The following is a 23,387-nucleotide window of genomic DNA, read 5'->3' on the forward strand; positions in this document are numbered from 1 at the left end:
CCTGGGATGGTGGGAGGTGTCCCTGCCCATAGCAGGGGATGGGACTGGATGGTCTGTAAGGTTCCTTCCAACACAACCCATTCCATGAATTCTGCAGTTGAGAAAGAAAGAGCTGGAAAAGTCTGAAATTTGATTACATCACGTCAGGCATGGGAGAACAAACAGGAAGGGATTATTAATAACTTTTCCTAATGGAAAGACTGGGGGAGAGCAAGTGAGAGTGGCAGGTTCAGAGTAAATGAAATGCTTTGTTTGACAACACAGATTTTGGGAACAAACTCCCTGCCCCAGAGGATGTGGTGTACAGCAGAAAGTGCATGGGCTTGGGAAGCAGTGAGGCAAATAAAGGGGAAAAGTCTATTAAGGGCTGTTAAACATTACTACTACACCTCTGACTGAAAACTGTGGATTACTGGAGTCTGGAAGGAAAGCTGGATGTGGTGCAGCTCTTTGTGCTCAGTCTGTTGGCGTGCTCTTCCCTGGGATCTGTGACCACTGGAGACAGGAGACTGGGCTAGACAAGTGTTGGATCCAACCCAGTAAAGCTTTCTCCTCTTCTTGAATGAAATTGGCTCTGCTCCCAAAATTATCATAACAGTTTGCATTAAAAAAATTAAAACCATGTTGTCAGGAAAATACTGGGGGAAAATAATATATGTGTGTTTGGGACATACCGGGTTGGTGTCTCAGCATTTCTTACATACAAAACAAGCATTTGGTGATTCCAAGACCAGCATCACTGTGCAAATGCTGACACTCTGCATCTTTAGCCCATGTTTAGGGTGGGTGATCAGACACCTCTCCTGCCTTAGGCATGGATCAAAGTCAACTGGAAAGGCCTGATGGAAACAGCAAACACAAAGCCTCTGGGAAAAATAATCACAGTTTTCACATAAACCCACGTTTTTATGGGAGTACTCATTGCCAGGCAGGTTTAAACAGCACATCTGTATTCACCTCATGGGATCAACCTCTGGCTGTGCTTATATCACTGGGAATTCTGCCATGGACTACAGCAGGACAAGATTTTATTCCTTAGGAAACGCTTAATGCTGCTTATCCAAGACATTCCCGTGCACATGTTGCAAATGTATTTGGCCAAAGCAGCAGCTGCAGAACAACTGGTAGAGCAGGAAAGGAGCAGAATGACTCCATGAATGAATTAAAATATATCCCAAAACATTATCACTGGATATGGACAGAAATGAAGTTCAAGTGAAGCTGATTTCTGATTTATGGCTAGTTTGGTGTTTTTTTTTGTTTTGTTGTTTTGTTTTTTTTCTCTCCCTAGGCAGGAAATACAATATATGTGAATAGAAATATAAATGAACAAGTTTGCAAATTTCCTTGTTAGTGCTCTGGTAATCTTGATTAAGAACTGGAAATTCCACCCTGTAATGCAGATAAACACGTCCCTTGGTTCTGGTAGCTCAGTCCATGGAACCTTTGTGCCTGAGCAGACTTCTTCCAAATTTCTATTCCCTTCCGTCACATTGAAATGTACCAGGAGGTCCCTGTGAGAGCCTCCCTTCACCTGCAGAGGTCTGGGGTGTGTTGTGCTTGCTATGTAAAGATCAAAGTAAATCCAGAATGCTAACCTGGGAAATGTTCCCCGCAGAATTTATACTTGGATGGACAGACAGCTCCGTCTTCCATGGAATGATTTGGGATCCAAGCTGGCAGCTTGGGAGAGCCATCACCTCCCACTGCAAGCCATCAGCATTAGGCTGGGACTGAGGAACAGCAGGGGAATGAAGCCATTTTGGCTCCTTGCCCAGGCCTGGAGAGCTCCATCCTACAGCAAATAAACAGCTGGGGACTCAAACTTTGAAAAAAATAAAATCCAGTGTGTATTTATCTTCGTTTCTGATTGGGGTAGGCAGATGCTGGCTTGCTCTGAGGCAAAGGAAGCTTGTGGTTTAAGGAAAAAAAAAAAAAGAAAAAAAAAAAAAAGAGCAGATACTATGGTTACAAGAGGGATCAGTAAAACTTCAAAAAGACAGTGGGGAGTTGTAAAGTGGCTCCAGGTCGTGGCTCCAAAGGCATGGGCAGCATCCAGATTAGTGCTCCTGCTCTGGGGGGAAGGTGGCACTTCCCTGTGGGCTGCAGGGATGCAGTGGGTGGGAGCAGCCTGGAGAATGTTCCATTTTGTTAATTCCTTAAGGAGTCACTTCAGGCTGTCTCCTGAGCAGTCCTGAGGTCAAACCCCCAGGCACTGGCCTTCCTGGCCACGGCAGGCAGAGCTTGGCCAACTCCGGTATTGTTCCAGCTGCCCAAAGTGTTAGAAACTGCAGTGTGGCCAGCTCTGGTGAAAACAATTTATCTCTCCCACTTAGAGACACAGTTTTTAGACAATATTTTGTCTAAAATAGAGAAGGATCTGGGGCCTGCAGGATGATTCACACATGAAATGTCACCCAGGGCAATTAATTACTGGGTCAGAAAACTGCTGCCCATAGGGGCTGTGCTCTGCTGAATCTTTCCTCTCCAGGATGCTTTTGGGATGCTGTTCTGTCTCAAGACAGCCTGGCTCTTCTTGCAAAGAGCTGTTTAATCCATAGCTTTTTCTCTTCCTTTGTATTAGGTTATTTAGGTATTTTAGTTGAAGAAAAAAAGCTTTGTTCTCTTCAAAAAAATACTTGGTTTAGTTTTAGAACAGCAGTCAAGAAAAAAGACTCTTTGTTAACTAAGATCTGTGGTATATGAGTTCTTCGAAGATAAAAAGTAATACACATGAGAAGCACCTGGATCCCTAAGGCCATGTTGTATTTCTTCTTAAAGTAGTCTTTTATTTAAAGAGTAAATGCCTGGCAGTATAAAGGCAGTGAAACAGCAATTAATGCTGTAAACTTTTACTCCTGTTGGTTAATTTAGCCTCTGTGTGCTAAACCATACAGGAAATAAACTTTGCTTTTATTGTAAACCACAGGGGCCTCGTGCAGAACTGTCTGTGCTTTTAACTCCTTTCCTAACCAGAGTTCAGCTCCTCACACAAGCACAACCAGCCCTGTTTCCCCTCTGCTGTGCAGGGCTCCTCATCAACCAGCAGAAATCCACAGCTTCTGAAAAATAATTACAGGAGCAGCTGTTTCAATAAACCTCCCAAACTGCAGCCCTGTGTGTGTTGTTATCTCAGGCTGCTTCCCTGGAAATATTATTGGAGTTCTGGGCTGGTGTGGAGGGTGAAGTCTCAGGGGCACTGAGGTGGGACCTGGCTGCCTGTGTCGGTTCTTATGGGGTGGAGCTGCTGCCAGCATTGCACAGACCCGTCCTGGGGTCTCCATGAGGCTGGAGACAAAGCAGGAATAATCCTCCTGGCTTTCAGAAAGAGGCTGGCTGAAAAAAACAGATTTAGAATCTGACAGTGGGGGTGGCATCCAGACGATCAGAACTTTTTAAAGCTTCCACAGCAAGCACTCAGGTGACCAGTGGCACCTTCAGGGCCTTTCCGCTGCTTTTCTCAGCCACATGATAAATGTTTGAGTTTTTAGGAATATATCAGAGAGTTGTCTGCATCTTGTGATACTGAGCCCTCACTATCTTGTTGGAGATCAGTTTTCTGTGCAAAGAAAGTCCATGTGCAAAGCCTGTCTGTGGGGCTGGGCTGTGGTGTATTCATGCTGTTGGTAGAATCAGCCAGAAACGATCCCTGAAAGTAAATAAGCAGTGATTAGAAAAAAATAATTATTCCTGATGACTAACAGCTCAGGAAAGGGAGCTCTGAGAGGTGAAGAGAAAATTGTTCAAGGCGTCTGTGACCGAGGTAGCTCGGACTTAAGGACTTTTTTTTTTCCTCCACATAGTAAAAGTTCCCATTTCCCTGTTCTGTGACTCAGGTAAGAGAGTCCAGTGCGATGCTGACGCTGTGGAGACCCCAGGAATACAGAGAGCAGCTGCTGATGAGTGGGAATGCTCCCAGGCCCGGCCACTCCCATCCCTGTGCTGTTCAGGAGTTGCTAATTTGGTACTGGGCTTTGGGAGGAGTGGATCTGTTTTTATTTCACCCAGCCCGAGTTTGGATGCTGTGACAAGGCACATGGGGACTTCCAGGAAAGCTCAGCCTGCCAAGCTCCAAGTCTGCTGCAGAAAACTATGTGTAATAAATGAAGAGTTCATATTCTGCTGCTGCTTGTGCCTCCTCAGTGCATAACTGAGATAATGGAGCCTGTATTCCACAGTAGGAAGCTTGCTCTCTGTTGACTTTGGACCAGACAAGCAGTTTTCAGCCTTATAAAAGTCAAATGCCACAAGACTGACTTAGAAAACTGCTGAGGGTCAATTTATTTAGTATTGTAATGGTGGTGTTTTCTTTTGGATGATGACAATTCTGGGTGCTGCAGTGGTTCTTGGGCAGTGTCAGTGGTGGTTAAAGCATACATCAATGTTTCTTTACATCTTCACCTAAAGGAAAGTAAGAGGAAGCCTAGGTCTGGAAGCTTGATTTTGAATAAACAGACATGTTTATTCTGGATAACTTTAGTACTCATTGAAAAAAGTAAAATAAAAATAATTCTGAGGTGTGAATATTTGCATTTTCAAGTCCTTCCTGCTGCTGAGTGAAGTAAAAGCCTGGGCAGGAATGGCCCAAGGCCATGGTTTGATCCCTGCTTTCACTCCTCACTGCTGCTGGGAGAGGCAGCCCTGCCTCCCTGGGTCATTCCTTCCCTTTGCTGGTGATGGCACAACAATCAGCTGTGAACTGTGAGCACTGCTGTGACTGGGGGAGATTCCCGGCTCAGAGCTCCAGGGAGCCCGGCCCAGCCATAGCCTGGCACCAACCTCTGCTCCCTGACCAGGGACAGGACCCCAGGGAGCGGCTGGAGCTGTGTCAGGAAGGTTCAGACTGGATGTTATAAAGATTCCTCATCCAGAGGGTGGTCAGGCACTAAACAGCGCCCCAGGGAATGGTCACAGGCCCAGAGCTCCAGGGCTGCTTGGACTCTCAGGCACAGCATGGGATTGTCGGCGTGTCCTCTGCAGGGCTGGGAGCTGGACTCAATGATCCCTGAGGGTCCCTTCCAGCTTAGGCTATTCTGTCAGTCTGTGATTCCAGGAAGTGGTGAATCCATGCTCAGGGACAGACCTTTGGAGTTGGTGGAGCAGGTCTCTTTCCATATCCCTGATTTATGGAGGTTGAGTCTCCATGGTCCTGGTAGGAAGCTGTGCTTCCCCGACCGTCTCTCCCAGATAATCCTGCCTGGACCTGGCTGGATGAGGCAAGGGTTGGGAGCAGCCTGTGCACAGCCCCTGCATGGGGATGGGCAGGCTTTGGATGTCAGAGGGGTCAGAGCCTGGAGCTGCTGCCGGGCAGTGCCCAGAGACTCCCCAGAGCCTCAGGCTGCTTCCCGTGCAAAGTTCATCCCTAATCAAACACAGCTCCTGGTGGGGTGGGGCTGTTTGCAGGGATCACATGAAGGGAGAGGAGACTCTGCTGCTGTCCCTGGGCCTGGAGCCCAGCGTGAGCAGAGTGAAGAGGAGTCAGGCACCGTCCATGTCTCTGGTCAGACCTTCCTTCTGACAGGGGACAAGTGTCATTCTGACACCTCTCCAGATCTGGGACACTCCTGGCATTCAGCACTTGGAAGCTTCAGTTGTATTCACGGTTTTCTTCTGTGTACAGGCTCTTGGGTTGTCTACAAAAATTAGGCAGGGGAGGTTTGGTGCCTCTGCTAGTACCAGCTCCAGTGCTGCCAGAACTTCCTGGAGCTTTTGGGTTTTAACTTCTCCTTTGCCCAGCTGCTGGGGATCTTGTGTTCCATGTGCATGGAAGTACAGTGTGGAAAGGCTCACTGTCATCCCATGAGCAAATGGATCTTTTTTTTGGCTGATGATGGAATGAGATTTTAAATGTTAAAATCTTGCATTAAAATTCCTGAAAATGGAAGTTTTGGCTGTGTGGGGTTTGTTTGGTTTTTGAAATCCAGGCAAATAATCCCATTGGGCATTGCTGTCACTTTTCACAGAACTTTAAAAAAAGGAAAAAAGGAAGGAAAAATCCCAGAGAAACAGAAAGTCAGTCTCCGGATGCAGGCAGAGTCTGTGTTTGGGGAGGCAGTCTTTGAGCCGGCCAGGGGAAGAGCTTTAGCATATCTTGACTTGTGAATGACTGACTTGGCAGCAGAGACTCTTGTAAGCCTTTTACAGAATGAACAGAAGCATCTAAGCAGAGAGTAGAGGGATGTGTCATTTCTGGCTGTGGTGAGGACACAGATGTCCTGACTAAAGGAGAGGGCATCTATCTGCACAGCCCCCCAGAATGCTCCCAGGAGTTTCTGCATCTCTGGTAGGCCTGAGACTGAGCTGGGCTCCTGGACAAAACAACTGGATGCTTCCAGGGCAGTCAGGAGCCTGGACAGGCCAGGAAATGCTGAATGAGCAACTGAAAATGTGTTGGGGAGCAGCCAGGAAGGAGGAAAGTTGAAGGAGAATGCACTGTGTCACCCTTCTTTTCAGGGAATCATGGAATATCCTGAGTTGGAAGGGACCCACAAGGATCAAGTCCCAACTCCTGGCCCTGCACAGACACCCCAGCAATCCCTTCCTATGCCTGTTGCCCAAATACTCCTGGAGGTCTGGCAGCCTTGGGGCTGTCTGTGACCATTCTCTGCAGAGTCCTTTCCGTGCTCCACCACCTTTTCCTCACAGACACAAACAGAGAAAGATTTACTTCTGAATTTGGTGCTTCAGTAGGAAAAGAGGTGGGGTTTCAGCTGACAGAACCACTTCCATGTACTGGAACAAAACGTGAAGTTTATTAAATGGTACTTTTAAACATGATAAGATGTTCTCTGTCAGAATCCTGGTAACACCACAATAGTCTTTGACAGGCAGGTGCTAAAGGATGAATGGATTCAGCCCCACACACTTTCCCAGTGCTTGGGTATCATTTGTTCAGAGCAGAATTTGCCTTAAGCTGTGATAATAATGTTGATCCTTAAGGTGCCTTCATGGAGAGTAAACCTAAAACACATTAAAAACTCATCAGGGCTTCGTTAGGCAGTGCTGCTGCTGCTGCTGTGTGCCAGAAGCTGGGGAGATAAAAATAAGGAAATGTTACTTGTTCTCCTGCTTGACAAATGGGTAGAGGAATCTGCTTTTGGCCACTGCAGGAGGAAAGTAGCTAAACAGACACTAGATGTTGCAGCAAGACAGTTCTGACCTACTTGTGGCCTTTTGGTATCGTGTTAGAGTTTGACTGTAGCCCAGGTGTGGTGGAATTGGCTGTACTGCATGTCAGACAGCAAATTAGTGACACTGAAAAGCTTTGCTGGAACACTGAACTCAAATCCTCCTTGCTGCAGCAACAGAGAAAAGGTTTCTTATTTTTTCTTAACTAATTCCTTGAACTCCAGCAACAAGCTGGCAGTGTGGCACTTAGGGACCTGCTCAGCTGTGCTGAGCTCTGCCAACCAGAGGGGCCAGGCCGGTGTTGCTGGCTGAGCTTCCCAAAGCAGCCCAAGGGAACTAAATGCCAAATCCCCCTGGGATTTTATTCTCTTTGCAGAGTAAATAAAAGTGAGTGGGAGTTGGGTCTCTAAGCTCCCTTGGCTCCCTTGAGAATCCTGATTACCCAAGACTTTAGTACGTGGGTGGAGGTGACACTAACTTTCCTGTTTGGTTCTCCTGGTAGGAAAAAACTTCTTGTTGCGTGCACAAGGATCTTTGGACTTGGGTGTTGTTGGTGTGGGATTTAACAAGTTTTTAGGCCTTGGGTTATTGAATGAATGCAGTTACAATGGCATTATAATCCATGAGAGAAGCTTTTATTTTTGTTCTCCTGAATCAGCTTTTTCATTTATGTAACTTTCTATGGTTTCTGGAGCAAGTTGCGGTCTTGTTTTGGGAAGTGCAGACTTTGTCCTTTGTTCCAGCTATATTTTTGGCTTGTGTTCCAAAATCTGGTCTGTGGGGTGGCACCTTATGCCCGGCTAAAGCCCTGTTGCAGACAGCCCATGTGTGCTGCCAGACGTGATGTAACCTCCAGGTTAAATTGCAAAACCCCTTTGGTAGCCTGGATTTTCCCCCAGCCTTGCTCGTGAGTGGTGGTCCCTTTGCATCCTTTTACCTTTTCTTGCTTTAAAAAGGTGTTTTGCAAACCCTCACAAGAGCAGCAGGATTGTGGTTGTTGCTCTCAGAGGGAGCTGGAGCCTGTTCCCTCCTGCCCCAGGTCTTGGGCTGGTGGTGCTGGCACAGCCCAGGGTCGGTGGGTGCCTGGTGGTAAAAACCATTCCCAAATAAACCACTTTTAGGCTGTCAGGGTCTGACCACATCAAACCAGCACTGTTCTGCAGGATTCATGTGGATATTGCCATGGGCTTTCCCAAACGGCCCTTCAGGGAAAGAGTCATATGGAGGACACATGGAGTCCATCTGGACACTGCCAAATTGCTGGAATATGAAAAAAAAAAAAGAGCAGCACAAGTCCAGCGTGAACTTTTCCAGCCTCCTGTGTTTGATTTAGGTCCCATAAGTTCATGGTGGTTTTGCTGTGTTTGTCCTCGATCTCATTCCCTCTGGACCAGAATCCACCGGGAGAGACAACGATGGCACCATTCATGTAATGCTCTGCTTAAAATAACCAGAACAAAGGAGTGCCTTGAGTTCTGTGATGATAATTACCCAGACCTAAAAATAAGCAGATGTTCTACCAGGCAGGGAGAAATAAGAGTGAGACAGGAATTGCTGGGAGACACCTGGCAAAGCTGTAAGCCAGGTCATTGCTGGAGTTGTTGCCTGCAGGTTTCCCACCCTCTGACCACATTTACAGTGGCACCACCACAACTTGCACATCAGATTTTTGATCTAATATAGAGGGGGAAAATTAGCTTATTCATGCAAATAGATCCAACAAAAACCACTCTAGACAAAAAAATAGTTTCTGGAATATTAGAATAAAAGCAAGGAAAACTGTGGTGAGGGCAGGACTGAGGCTGCTCGGAAGGGAGCCCTGCTGCCGTGTGCTGGGGTGGAGAATGAGCTTAGGGGGCTGTCAGGAATCTGTGACATTTAAATCCGTGGCTGAGCTGCTGGGCTGTTTAACTCCCACAAATTAGGCTGTAGTGGGAGGAGAAATTCTAAGCATTTTGCAGCTCATTTGCAAGGATGAGCTTCTGCATTATGAAGAAGGCAAAGTCATTTGAGAAATTAGGTGAGACAGATAAAACCCCCAGTATTTTTACTCTAATTCCAAAAAGCGGCAGTGGGTTGCGGCAGTGTGCCCACAGCTCAGTCTGCAGGACACCCTGTGACAAATCAATTTATCTTGGCAGCACTTGGCATTCCTCATGCTGCCCATTCCTCACAGAAAAATCACTTCCTGGGGGTTTCCACCTTGCTGCTGCGGGCTGGCAGTGGAGTTTGCTGAGCATTTCTTGCACTGCACTTTTGGCATTCACTGCCTAATTTCAGCTTATCCATCTCCAGGAGACTCTGAAGCTTCTGGAGAACTGATGGCTCCAAGTCTGGCCACAGCCAGTAGCATCACCTGGAGTTTGGACTTCACCTTCCTGCACAAAGCAGCTGCTTCTGGGATTTAAAGATTTTCTCCCACTAAGGATGAAGCAGTGTCTTTAAAACCATCTTTAAAACCATCACTGGCATACAGTACAACTGCTTTAAAGCTGTGGTTGCTTTTGCTTATCTGGAACCCAGAAGGCTGGAACTGGAAATGGAATAAAAATCCCCTTTTAAATGCGGTGTTGTCTTGAAACTGGATTGGTTTCAAATGTGTAAGATCTGCTCTAAGGTGTTGCTCCTCTGTTGTCCTGGTGCTGGATCCCAGCTGTGAGGATGGGAGAGGCAGCTCAGGACACACCTGCAGCAGGAGCTGGAGAGAATCACAGAATCATGGAATTGTTATGGTTGAACAGACCTTTGAGATCACCGAGTCCAACCATCAACCCTGCCCCATGTCCATCACTAAATCATGTCCTCAAGTGCCACATCCACACATTTTTTGCACGCTTCCAGGGAATGATGCCTCCACCACTTCTCTGGGCAGCCTGTTCTAATGCTTCATAACCATCTCCATGAAAAACGTTTTCCTAATTTCTGACATAAACCCTCCCTGGTGCAACTTGAGGCCATTCTTTTTGTCCTGATGCTAAATAACCAATGATACAACCAATGACTTCATAAGAAATCTCTTTGTAATTCTTTTAAATCCTCACAATAAAGCATGAGCCATTTAATCCCATCATTGAGAAAGAAATTAATAAAATCTATGTTTTTCCCCTGTGTGGAGGTTGGGACACAGGAGCCACAGAAGTGGTGGAGGAGCCCCATGCCAGGGGCCAGGATGGCAGAGCCTCAGTCAGCAAGTTTCTTGTTGGATCAAAACAGCAGCACTCAGTCTGTAAACTTAATTTGAGTTCCAGTGGTCCATAAATAGATTTCCAAAACATGTCTATTGTCCAACCGGGGATTTATTTATATACTGAAAAAATAACAAGACTGAAAAAAACCAACCCAAACCCTTTCTTGGCCGGCAGTGTGGACTGAACTCTGCTGTGTGTGTGTGCCTGTGTACAGCAAATGAGACAGACCCTTATGTGAAGTTCAGTTCCAAAAAGTGTTTAAAATTAGTGTTTCCCTGCAGTGGGGTGGTGCTGGGAGAAGTTGGCTCTTGAACAGCCAGCACAATCCTGGCAGGAGCTGAGGCTGGAATAATGCCTGCTTGCTGAACCAAGGTCCTGCAGCATCATCCCTCCCTCCTTTCTGTTTATTATCTTCTAGCTGAGTTCTTTTTGTTCAGTGTTTTTTTTTTTTTTTTTCAATGACCAAAGATTTGGAAGAGAATCTAAAATGTTGCAGCATTTTCTGGAAAGTTTATTCCTACTTTGAGGTTAAAATTTTATTTTCGATGGATTGATTTCATCACCTGCTTGTACTCTGGGCAACTTTGGTGTGGTTTCTCTTGTGTTACATCACTGATGGGAGTTAGATCTAAGAACAATAAATTGAATTTCTGATGTGTACTCAAGTGAGGGCCAATACTTGTTCACAATTCTACACTCACTTCTATAATGTTATTTTCTGTCCATGCTCTGTTGAAAGCTTAATGTTTCATGATTGGCTTGTAACTAGAAAAGAAGGGAATCTTGATACCCAGTGGATTTTGTAGCACAGGATCACAGTGTGTGGTGAGACTTTGCTTAACCACTGATAACTTGGCATAAAGCTGTGTCTGTCTTGGGACCAGGCCCTGAAAGCCAAAACAAAGAGAAAATAGATTTATTTCATTAAATGTTCCTTTCAGTATTATCTTGGGAACATCAGCAAGAAGTAAAGTATCTCCACTCACCTTAGTTTTTCTCCCAAGTGTGTGTTGAGGCCGAGAAACCGAGTTGTGTTTCTGTTTCTGGGGTTGGGGTGAAGACACTTGTGAGCCAGACGGGCTGTTCTGAGGGCATCCTTGTTCCCAGGCAGGGCAGCGGGGAGCTCCAGAGGATGCAGCCCTTCCTCCCAGTACCACTGACTTCACCTGCTCCCACCCTTCTCTCTCCATCCCACCGGGATTTTCCTCTGATCTCTATCCAGCCATTTTAATATTCCCTCCACTCCTGCCCCCAGCCTCATCCCTTTCTTGCTGCTGTTTGTCCATCCTTATCTTCCATTTCCCTACTCTCAAGCTGTTGTGTCTCCATAAATCCTGCTGCCCCAGCAGTGCTGATCTCAAGCCTCAGGGCCCTGCTGGGCTCCCCAGCTCCTGCGCTGACTCCAGGCACATTCCTGGCTCTCCGCTGCTGCTCTCAGCCCTGCACAATGTGTCAGGAGCACTCGGAATAAACACGGATTTTCATGTTTGCCAACTGCAGTGAGCTGTCTTTCACGGGCCAGAATGGCTTCAGACAGGACAGTTGTTTATACAGGCTGAGGTGTGGGGTCTGGGAAGGCGCTGGCCGCTGTCCATGCCTGCCCAGGCAGCTGGGAGAGGTTTTCTGGGAAGCCAGTGCTGCCTGTTGACAGGCGCATCCTGGAGAACGGCTCCTCGCTCCTTCCCAAACATGGGCAGCAGGAACCATCTTCCAGCCTCTGTCCCAAGGAGAACGTGTGCCCTTTCAAGTAAGACAAAACACCCTGAAGCAGCAGCAGACGTCTCTTGCTCTATTTTTGGCCCTTCCCTCCCAGCGCTGTTCCACTGCCTAAAATTAATGGAAGTTTTCTAAATAAAATCCCATAAAATAACAGGATCTGGCAGCTCGGTGTCCCTGCTGCCCAGCAGTTGGTGCCTTGTTTCTCTGGAGCATTTACTGCTCTTGCGTAAGTGCTCGTCACTGTGACTGGAGGACTTGTCTGAGGAGCTGGGAGAAAACAGTGCTGCTTAATCTTCCACCTTTTTCTTGTCTGGCCAGAAAACGAGGGTTCCTGGCTAATATTCCTCATGCATCAACACCATCCTTGCTTTTCTGTAGAGTTCTCTAGAGAATTACCTCCCTTGACTACAGATGGCCTGAAAGCAACACAGACCACACTTCAAGCTTGCCTTACAATGGTGCCTTTTATAGGAGAGAAAAAAATACATTTCCAGCTTTACCAGCTCTTCAAAAACAAGCAGAGAGGGCTGTGATCACCCTTTGGAGCCACAGTCGTCAGTTTGGGATGTGGTTGTACCTCCTGGAGCTGAGAAAACAGCCCAGAAACTCCCACTGTGAGATGCTGGGAGAGTGTGAGGATGTGTGTGTGGCTAAGACAATCCATTTGTCAGAATGATTAAACAAAAAAATAAAGTGACTTCTCAGGGGATCAGAATGCTGATTCCTGTCCAACTCAGAGCTCTTGTTTTACATGGAAGAGTATACAGGTTAATGGTAGGGTGGGTAAAAGCTTGATTTTCTCTAATTCCTTAATAATTTTGGGGCATCTCAAAGTGTGTTCTCACTGAGCAATTTTGGGCAAGCTAAGGACCTGAGAGTAATAAAAACTATTTGGATCTGAAATTTAGAAATTGTAGGAAATGGTTAATTGAAAATGTAACTGTTTCAGGGAAAAAAGTTATACTTTTTTAATATAAAACCAGGTCATACAGACAGAAGAGTTTACAATTCCAAAGACCTTTCCCTTATTTTAGGCTACAGAACAGTTAATGAAGGAAGCACTCCCTTTTTTTCAGCAGAGAAAAGCTTCCCCTGCTTCTCCTGCTGCTGTTGGAGGCAGGCAAGGAAACCTCTTACCCAGAGCTTTGAGTCTGCTGAGAACGCCTTTATACAGCCTCTACACGAATTACTTCCTCGGGGCGCTATTAACTCCTCCAGTTTGACTTATTTTTAGCCATAATGAAAATCAGCAATATCCTTGTGTTTCAGGGTGCTCACACAGCGAGTCCAGCGGCTCCCGTGCTGACGTGGTCGGAGGATTTACATTGGCTTTTCAGCAGGCAGCTTCCCTGCTGGAGCTGGGAGCACATTCCCCTCTGTCGGGAGAGCAGGATCGGTCCTTTAGTGCTGCTCTGAGCTGGTTGTGCCCCTCCCGAGCTCTCCTTGAACCTGCCATGGGTAGAGCAGCTCCAGACCGAGTCAGGGAATGCTTGAAGATTCCCTTTCGGATTTGCCGGGCTCTGTTCCCCAGCCCACATCACTCAGGGCAGCGCTCTCCTCGTACTCAGTGCTGCTCCTGGTGCTCCCGGCCCGGGGCCCGGCTGTGGGTGCCCGTGGGTGCGGGGCTGGCCGGGCTGGGTGCCCGTGGGTGCCCGTGGGTGCGGGGCCGTGCGGGCCGGGGCACGGGCTCCATATTTGGCTCCGGGCTGGCCGTCTCTGACCCCGGCAGCTCCGGGTTTGCCTGTGGCCGTATATGGAGCGGCTGCTGCGGCAGCTGCGGCTGACCTGAGTTAGCACCAGCAACATCTGTGTGAAATGCTGCTCCTGCAGAACCCAGCTCCTTATGGTAAAGCCAGCCCTTGTGGACTGGCTTTGCAGTGAAGGGGGTAATTTGAAGAAAATAAATTTCCCATTAAACTCCATTTTTTTTATTGTTTGCTAGGATGTGCATAGTTATAATCTTTGTGGTGGTGGTGAAGTCATGCAGAGAGGGAGAGCAGAGCATAAGCAGAACATCTGTGTCACAAAGTCAGTAATTCATAATGACAGTAACAAAAACCTTCCCGGTGCAGAGCCAGCATCGTGCTTGCTGCACAGATCCTGCTTTTCCCATGGATGCGGTGTGAGTGCACAGGGACAGGTGGCATCAGGTGTGGGACCTCACCCAGCTTCCCTGACACAAGTTAGGATGGGGATGTGGGGTCACAGCCCTCCAGAGACTGCACATGCCCTGCTGACACCCAGGACACAGCAGGAGAGGGGTTTGTGTGCAGAGAAGAGTGAACCAAAAATGCTTAGTGAGGTCTGTTTTGTCACCAAGGTGGACAAAAGTCTGGACTTTGAGAAGGAATGAGGGGTTCAGCCTGTGCTTCCAAGGGCACAAGGAAGCAGTTTGTGCCTCAATTGTGCCTCCAGCAAACTCCACTGCATCTGACAAAACAACGTTCCCCTGAGTTAACTGTGAAATCCGGCCAGCACAAGGCCCTGCTCACACCTCTGCTTTTGGGTGGGTACCTTTAAGGTACACAACACTCACATTTGTGTAGGGACAGCGCCTGTTTGGTTTTGTAGCACCCAAGTCAAGACTCAGCTCCGACTCTTCAGAAGATACTTTTTGATTCTAAGAATTTTCTTACCCTCCCACTTTCAACCTGGTTTGCACCCCCCAGTTTCTGCATCGAATCCCAGAGCGGCATCAAAAAAATATTTCACTGATTTCATTTGCCTTATCTCCCTCTCTCCCTCCCTCCTTTGTAACAGATTAAAAAGCAGCAGCAAGATGTCTTAGGCTTCTTGGAAGCCAACAAAATTGAATTTGAGGAGAAGGACATCGCAGCTAACGAGGAGAACCGGAAATGGATGCGGGAGAACGTTCCTGAGGACAGTCGGCCGGCGAGCGGGAACCCCCTGCCCCCCCGGCTCTTCAACGACAGCCGCTACCTCGGGGTAAGGGCTGCTGCAGCTCTGCTGTGCCCATCCCCTCCCCTCCAGCTCTCCTGTGCTCATCTCCTCACCTCCAGCTCTCCTGTGCTCATCCCACTTCTCTTCCTTACTGCCTCTTCCTGTGCTTCCCTGTGGTGAGCAGCAAGGCAGGGCTTGCCCAGCTGCAGTTGCCCAGACTGGGAAGGCTGTAGGAGGTGTTTGACATTTTCCCCCATTTTGGGCTTCTGTAGCAATTGAATATTCTAGTCACACCAGAGGAGAGATTAAAATGTAGACGTCTGGATTTGGATCCTACCTTGCAGTACATGTATAATTTTCTTTTCCTGTCATCTTACAGCTCTGAAAATTCCCAGTTTTTTTTTTTAATTCTCATTTTCCCTATGATTGTAACTAACACCTCACAGAAATCTGTCCCTTTTACACCAGCCTTATGTTCTGTAGCAAGTTCAGAGATATGTTCTGCCCCTGTGGGGTTTGCCAGCAGGTGTGAATCCCAGATGATATGAATTGATGCCTGCCATGATCATAAAGCAGTTTTCTGATCCTTCTTGGATCAGCTCTGTGTGCTTCTTGCATAAGGAAGGCTGCCATGCTTCACTTACTCCAGGGCCTTGGACAGATTAAAACTTGTGTTGCAAACACAAATCCTACTGTAATTATTTTAATGCTTGATCAAAAGTAAGTTGCCCTGCAGTACTTGTACCCAGCAGGCCATGCTTGAATGATTATTAGATTAACTGTTAGTTTTATTTTTAAAATTTAGTATCTTCTGAACAGAGCTCACAGTGTGCATTCCTCTGGTCCTTTTGAGTCTGGTTCTGACCTGCACAGTCTGTAAGTCAAGACCCACCAGTACTGGATCTTTGTGAGACAAATCTCTGTCTACTGAAAGAAACTATTCTCAATGTGCCAAGAATTTTTTCTTGCTTGTAATATAAACAGAACTTGAAATAATATCCACAGTGAGCTGTTGTGCCACTTGGCTCTCAAAATTTTACTGACAGGTTGTGGCATGGAAAAAGGTTGGTTTGGAGTGACAAACATAAGGATCAGTAGTTATCTGAGAAGGGGCTGGCTACAAGGTTCTTGCTATGGGTTTATTTCATACCCAAAATTTTGGTTTGATGTCACGTTAAACTTTTGAAATTCGGTCAGTTTGTCTTGCTGGATTCAAGTTGCTACAGTTCAGCTTTCAGGAAAGTAAAAGTTAATTCTGTGCCCAGAATTTGAACCTCTTTCTATGTTTATCTGATGCCTCTCAAGCATGAAGTTCCCTCTTTGTTCCATCTGATGCAGCATAACTGGCAAAGCAAAGAGCAAATTGGCCTTCCTGGCCCCTGCACAGCAGAGAGGCTGGGGCTGGAGATGCTGTGTGGGCTGGCATAAGCCCTGCTCCTCAGGCCCAGGAATTCCTGCCCTGGGAGATGCTGCAGAGCAGGCTCGTGGACTGTGCACCAGCAAGATAAACAATCCCTTTGTTATCAATCAGCCCCATTCCTGTCAACAGAAGGGCTTCAGGGAGGATTTACTATAATAACACACATTTTTATCAAACCTGCATATGAATGCTGCATGTGCAAATGGAGCAATAATTTGATATCCCTGAAGTCCAGGCAGCTGGAATCTTCTGGTCCCTGTACCTTTCTCTGTTGTAGCTGCAGCAGCCTCTCCTTAGAGCTGCCACCCTCAGCTGCTGTTCTTAGGCTTTTGCCTCCCAGACAGTCAGGAATCCAGGGCAGCGTGCCCTAAAACAGCTCTCCCTGACCCCAGCCTGAGACTGAGCTGCTGCCTGCCTTGGGCTTCCCAGCCAGGACTCCGCATGCAAACATGGCCCAGGAAAGCTGGAGAAGGCTGGTAATGTGCACCAGTTAAAAATGGAGAGCAGGAAAGTCACTGGACTGATCCCTGCTGAGTTCAGAAGTCAGAGTGAGGGAATCGTGTGGTAACTTGGACAATAGTGAGCTTGCACAAAACTTCTGGTATCCTTTAGTTGGGGTTTAGTTGGCAACTGGTATTTCTTCTTATTTATTTATTTATTACCTTAATTTTCCTGGGAAGTGGCTGTGTGTGTTTAGGGCATTTGTAGTGCACTGTGAGTGAACAGTGCCACCCCATTGCCTTCACTTGCACAAACTAATCCTTAATGGAAAATGTGATGGGAAAGGTGCACTCTCAGTATAAGAGTTCCAGTTGAACTTCTGACAGATTTAAGAGCTGGAGTCCACAGTTGCACAGTTGCAATCAGCAGTTGCCCTGCTGATTCAGGAATCAGCAATCACATCTGGGAACATCAGGGTTTCTGATGACAAGGTCCAGGGTCTGCTGCTTCTTCAGGGGGAACGTCCACACCAGATCAGTAACAACCTCTGCCTTGTGTAGAGTCTGTCCCTTTGGGAGAGGCTAGAGCACCTCAGATCAACATCTCCTTGGGACACAGAACGAATTCCCAGCTTGTCCCTTTCCAGCCAGACCAGTCTGTGTGCTCTTAGTGCTAATGCCATGTATCTGAGCTGGTGCTGGATTCTGCATTTGGACACAGGAGGCAGTTTGTTTGGTGTGGGTTGGGTGACACCCCAAACTGAGTTGAGATGATTTCTGACAATTCACACCTCTGTCCTTTATTCCCTCTCCCTCCTGCCACGGTGAAGGACTACGATGCTTTCTTTGAGGCGCGGGAGAACAACGCCGTGTACGCGTTCCTGGGCCTGACTGCACCTCCTGGGTCAAAGGTAGGTGGGCACCTCCTCACACTGAGCCTGTGGCTTTCACCTCCTCCTCCTCTGCTCAGAATAGGATCTGAAATATGTGCTGTCATTGTCCCCATCAATCTCCCTGGGAGATACTCAGTCTCCAGAGGTTCTCAGGCTTCAGTTTCAAAAGAATAGTTAATATTTGCACTGAAGAATGCATAAGAAACCTAGATTAAAAAAATTATCCCAAAATTGAAGAATGTTTTCAATTCAGTAAAAAAAATTAATTCATGTGAAATTTTGATGAGATTTTTCTACTGAAAAATCTCTTGAAACCAAAGCCACTCTTTCTGAAATAACATGGTCTTGCTTCAGAATAATTTTTTCCTCTGGCTTGTTATCCAAACCTTATTTTCCTTTGCCAATTATGAACTGGGCTGCTGCTTTGCGGATGCAATGGGCTGGAATTCTCCTTTTGATTTTGATAGGATAAGACAAGCCTGCTTTATACATTTCACTTGACTGCAGCAGGATCCTCCAGGTCACTTCCAGCTTTCCTGTTCCAATGGATAAACACGCCGCTCCCTTTCAGCTTTACGCGTGTACAAGTCGAAGGTCGTGCTGTACACATCACTAAGAGACCTAATTTTAAAGATGGATGGTGGCCCATGAGCAGTGAGCACTGAAGGTTGTGGGGCAGACTGAAGCAGTTTTGGGAGCCAGATTTACAACAGATTTATCTCCACTGGGATGGTGTGGTGAGGAGGAACTGCCTCGTGCAGAGCTGCACATAGCAGAGCCTGCTGGCATCAGACCAGCTGCACACAGCACCACAGTCCTGGTGAAGTTCCTTGGAACATCTGCATTGCACTGCTCAGCAGTCTGTGCAGGATGGAGCCAAGGAACCAGGAAGCAGTCCTGACACTGGGATGCAGGGAAGCTCGTGCTTTTCCCCTGAGAAGTGCAGTGGTACCAGGGAGCAGCTGCTGCCATAACAAATCAGGTCACCTGTCTCAGTAATGTTGGGAATGTCGCTGGTTCCCAGACCTGCCGGCTTGCAGGAGCCAGCATGGCTGTTAGGAGCTCTGCTTCTGTCCTAAGGGATGCTCCAATTCTATCCTCACGTGAGGAAAAGGTGAATTTTAAACAGGAGGGATAGAACACAGCTGTACTCTGCTGAATTTCGATGTTGTGTTGGGCTGATGAGGGTAAATAACCTTTGCAGAAGTGACCCTGCATCCTGCTCTGGGGCTCACTTTGGGAATTCCTCCCACAATTAGGATGTTCAGTCAAGTTGGGTGCGGGCTGCTGAGGAGGGTACACATATTTGTAGGTGCTGAAATTGATGTTTCCATTCCACCTTAGCTGTGTGCAGCTTGCATATAATGCTGTAGGGAATGACATGGCAGATGCAGAAAATGGCAGGAGGCTGAGAGCAGCCTTGGCAGGAAATCTCCATTCAATGCCATCAGGAGAGATTTGGGAAGTTATTTGACTCTGAACACAAAGGTTTGATATTAATGCTAAGCAGGACTGGCTCAGAAGTGAGCATGGTAAATTCAAGTAACTATTTTCTGAGCCCTAGAGGTTTGGTTTGTCCTTTGGATCTACAACCTCTGAGAAAGACTGGCCTTCAGTTTATCCATAAATGCTCTACTTCAAGCAATATGGGTGGATTTTAAAGGGAAAGGATTTTGTGAGTTAAAAGCTATGTTTAATTATTTCTTTATTAAGGATTTAAGGACTGAGAGGATGCTCAGTGAGGGGCCTTGAGGGAGAAATAAGGAAAAGTATGAAAGAGGGAGTGTCAAGCCTGGAGAGCTGAGCCTCTCCCAGGTAACTTGCAGGCCTACACCCAAGGAAATGGAGTTTAACCTCCAAGAAAAATAGGTTAGCAGGTTACTTGTGCCAACCTTCCTGGGCATGAGGGAAATACCAGGAATCCTCTCCAGCTTTCTACTGCCTGTTCTGAAGAGAAGTACTTTGTCTTGAAAAAAACCCAAAAAATCAGTGAGGTGTCACCACTGCAGTGCCCTGGACTGGTTAAGGGAGTTGTTACAAAGCCAAGGGAACCTTCTCTTCTTTCTTACCATTCAAAGGATCACTTGTCTTTTAGGGAATATCAAACAGGCTGCTTTTTTCCAGGCTTTGTAGCTCTTTGTGACCTTCCTTTCATTGCTCACCTGCCCTTTGTGCGGCGGTTGGCCGGGATATCCTCGTGCAAGGCCTGCGGGTGCACGGTGACATCCCAGCCCCGGTGACATCCCGGCCCCGCTCTCTGACCCGTGACAGGCCACCAGAGCAGAGCACGGGCCAGGAGCATGGCAGCTCCCAGCCAGGCTCTTCCCACGCCCTGAGTTCAAAGGCAGGATGAGGGCACTTAGCCAGGAAAACCAGAGTGAGCCTCCATGACCAAGATACAGGAGGATATGCGTGGGACTTCCTGCTCTGCAGGCTGGGGTCACCCACTGTGTCTTCTCCTAAAAAAAAAAATCATACAGACTTCTTGGAAGTTCCCATCTTAGTCCTTTTTCCTTATGTGTTTTGTTTATTTAGCAATGCTGGCTCATGGTAACAACAATATTGAATTTGTTATCTTGAGTATTTTGATGCAGTCACAAAAGCAAATGGCTCCAACACGCCTTGGCAGATGTTGAACTTTGTCCTTTCAAATAAACCAGGCTGCCCCCGCTGAGGTGCTGCACTGGGGGCACTGGGAATTCATCTCTCATTCATCTCCTTGTAGGTCATGGTACTGCTAGCAGGTAATTAAATTAATCTGCAGTCAAAAGTACACTCAGAGAAACCAAAAGGAAATTCCTTCTGCATTTCTTCTGTTGTCATTCTGTTCCCATTTGTGATCACCTTACAAAGGCTGAAAGAAGATTGAAAAATGTAGGTTATTGTTTTATAGTTTACCTTTGGAAACACTGAGGAACTACTAATGTGTAATTCTTTTTTGCTGTTTCAGGAAGCTGAAGCACTGGCCAAGCAGCAAGCATGAATTTCAACTGCCTTAAATGTTTGTAAAGGGAATTTCCACAGCTTTTTATAAAATAGTCCAACTGTCTGCTTCAAGAAATGTAGATGTGATTTCTAACATTTGATTGGTGCTTGCAGCATTCACTGTCCGTAACACAAATTGAACAAAGGATGGAAATGGGAATTTCAGGGTAGGGAGCCAGGAGTGGGCTCTGATGGCAGCCGAAGCAATCAGACATGAATGAGTTACATTTAGTTTAAACTGTCCTGGCAATTCGTCAATTTTGTGTAATCTTAAAGAAACTATTTTAGTACTAAAAATGCAGATGGGTTTTACCTAAAGATCCAACTATTTAAACTATGGAAAACAGCATCTAAAACGTTGTCAGATACTAATTTAGTGCCTGAGTTGCCTCAAAAATGTTTCTGAGTTACACAGTAAATTTTCAGTGTCTTTCCTGGTTTCAGATTCAGAATTTATAGGTGGTATTGTGTAGTTTAACCATTGTAGTCACTTTGGAAAGTTGTGTTTGTCTTCTGTAGAATGGATATTTAAGGTTTGTATTGTTACACACTGTACAGGTGAAAAACCCCCAACAAACCCCATGTATTTCTCATTTCAGTGATCTGTGTGGGCTCTTAGGACAAAAAGGGGAATGGACATGGGTCCTTCACAGCTGCCTAAGCACAAGCGACGACACATCTGGGGCAAGATTCGATGTTGCAAACAAGCCAAAACAGCCAGAAATGGCCTTTCCTTACCTGTGTAAGGGTGAAAGCCTTTAATGTATTTCTCTACAAAAATACCAGTTCACACTGCTTAGAGCATTAAACATCTCACTGCATGTTCAAGTAGCCATTAGGTTCATATAGTATTTTTTCAAATGAGGAAATAAATGTTTGAATAGCAAAAGTTATTGTAATTAAGCAAGGCTTCTTTTTTTTTTTAAGGTTTAAAATCTTAATTTCCATTCTTATTGCCATATCATAGAGCTATTACAGGAATTGCAAATCTTTCAGTGTCTTGTGTGGGTGAATTTACCACGTGCAATATTAACCTGTGTGTTCTCCCAGTGCTCATGAGGGAGCCTGTAATTCCTGGCCATATTTTAATTCCTGATTTATCATTTTGGGAGCCTGGGAAGCAGTTGGAAGCTTGTGCTTAAAAAAGCAGCACAGCATCAAGAGGCAGAGGAATGGATGGATGCTGCCTTACCTTAAAGATTAACACACACACAACTGTGCTTTTTTATTAACAGCTTTTGTCAGGAATTACTGCAGTTCTGTGAAATTGAAGATCTTTTTGGATCTTAAATTTGGATCTTAAAGGGGATGAAAGTTGGTTATGTTTTAAATACAGTACCACATTTTTGTTGTTTAGTGTGATTTCTTCTTTCTGAACGAGGTTGGTTTTCTTTCTTAATATTGGCTGAATCTTTCTCTGTGCCTGAATTCCTGCTCACGTTTTTGGGAACTATGGAATCCTAAGGGAAGTGTGGTAAGGAAGGTGGGATTTGACACACAAGTGTCTTTACCCACACCAGGTGCAAGTTTGGTCAATTACAGCCATTACTTTGGAGAAGCTGTAATTAAAACTTGCTGCCAAATTCTGTCAGTTCAGCGACCCAAAACATTCTGAAACGAGGTCAATCCCTGTCTCAACGGTCAAGGAAATTGCCAAGTTTAAGAAAGCAAAGTCACTGCCCTGGTCTGTCCCCCTCTTGCCATATGGGAGCATTCAAACAGTATCAGCATTCCTGAGGCAGCTCTGGTGAGCCAGGCTGAACTGTTCCTTTGTCCGGGGAACAAGGCACCGACACAAACTGAAAATACCGAAAATCTCTTTGCTGTGTGTGTAAAACTTGAGTTTGTTTGATGCAGATCTCTTGCATGACTTTAGGAGTGCCAGGAATCTGTTACCTCTGTGCTGGTTTTCTGTTTCCATGGGTGCAAGAACTGAATTTGTTCTTTTCTTTCTTTTTTCCTATGTAGAAAGCAGGCATTGAGGATTTAACCTGTATGTTAACCATTCCTGTATCATTCCAATAAAGTTGTTTTGGAACACTTTCTCACTTCATGACTTGTTTGCATGTTTTGTTCACAGTTTGAAGTTGAAAGAAGTAAAACTTTCAGATGAAAATACTGATTTTTAAAAGTTCAGGATTTATACAAGGTGAACATCAGGGATCTGCTGCTGTGGGTGAAGTCTGCCGAGTTGGATCCCTCACCTGTTGCAGCTAATGGGATTTAATTACTAAATGCAATTTCATTTAGGATACACCTACCCAGAATAGTGTGTCAAGGTTGGGTTATTTCCCTCATTATCCCGCTTTTCCACTCATTCCCCAGGGCAGGGACAGGTCGGAAGTGGCTGGGACACAGCAGCTGCTCCCACGCCCAGAGCTCAGCCACCCCTCCCCTGCTCGTTTACAAACTGTAATTAATGAGCTCCGTGCTGCTCACGGCAGGGAGATGTGCTGTTTTATGTTTGTGTTGCCACAGGGCAGTGCAGGATAATTTTTAAACTAAAACTTCGTTTACACCTTCCCCCGTTTGCCAGGTAGATCAGCAGGTACCTCCTCCCTGCTTCAGGTGCTGAAGTTCTGCACCACCTGGAAGATCTGCAGAGTTACAGAAATTACATTCTCTGCCTCTGATCTGCCCAAACTCCAGACTTCAGTTCACATCCTCTGGAGGAAACCAACAACCTGATCTTTTTAGGAGTGGTTGGTAATTT

The 23,387-nt window shown here is 46.3% G+C and overlaps 1 protein-coding gene across 1 annotated transcript in view; it reads left to right on the forward strand.

Moving 5' to 3' along the window:
- Nucleotides 1-22,719, forward strand: part of SH3BGRL (SH3 domain binding glutamate rich protein like) — a 29,900-nt gene extending 7,181 nt beyond the window's left edge. Inside the window, exons 2-4 of the mRNA XM_083883430.1 lie at nt 14,796-14,981; nt 17,627-17,707; nt 20,640-22,719. Of these exons, the coding sequence (XP_083739556.1) occupies nt 14,796-14,981; nt 17,627-17,707; nt 20,640-20,672 (300 nt within the window). The 3' untranslated portion in view covers nt 20,673-22,719. The remainder of the gene's footprint in view (nt 1-14,795; nt 14,982-17,626; nt 17,708-20,639) is intronic.
- The last annotated feature ends 668 nt before the right edge of the window (nt 22,720-23,387 follow it).

This window comes from Zosterops lateralis, assembly GCF_965231275.1.
Source record: "Zosterops lateralis genome assembly, chromosome: Z".
NCBI lineage: Eukaryota > Metazoa > Chordata > Aves > Passeriformes > Zosteropidae > Zosterops > Zosterops lateralis.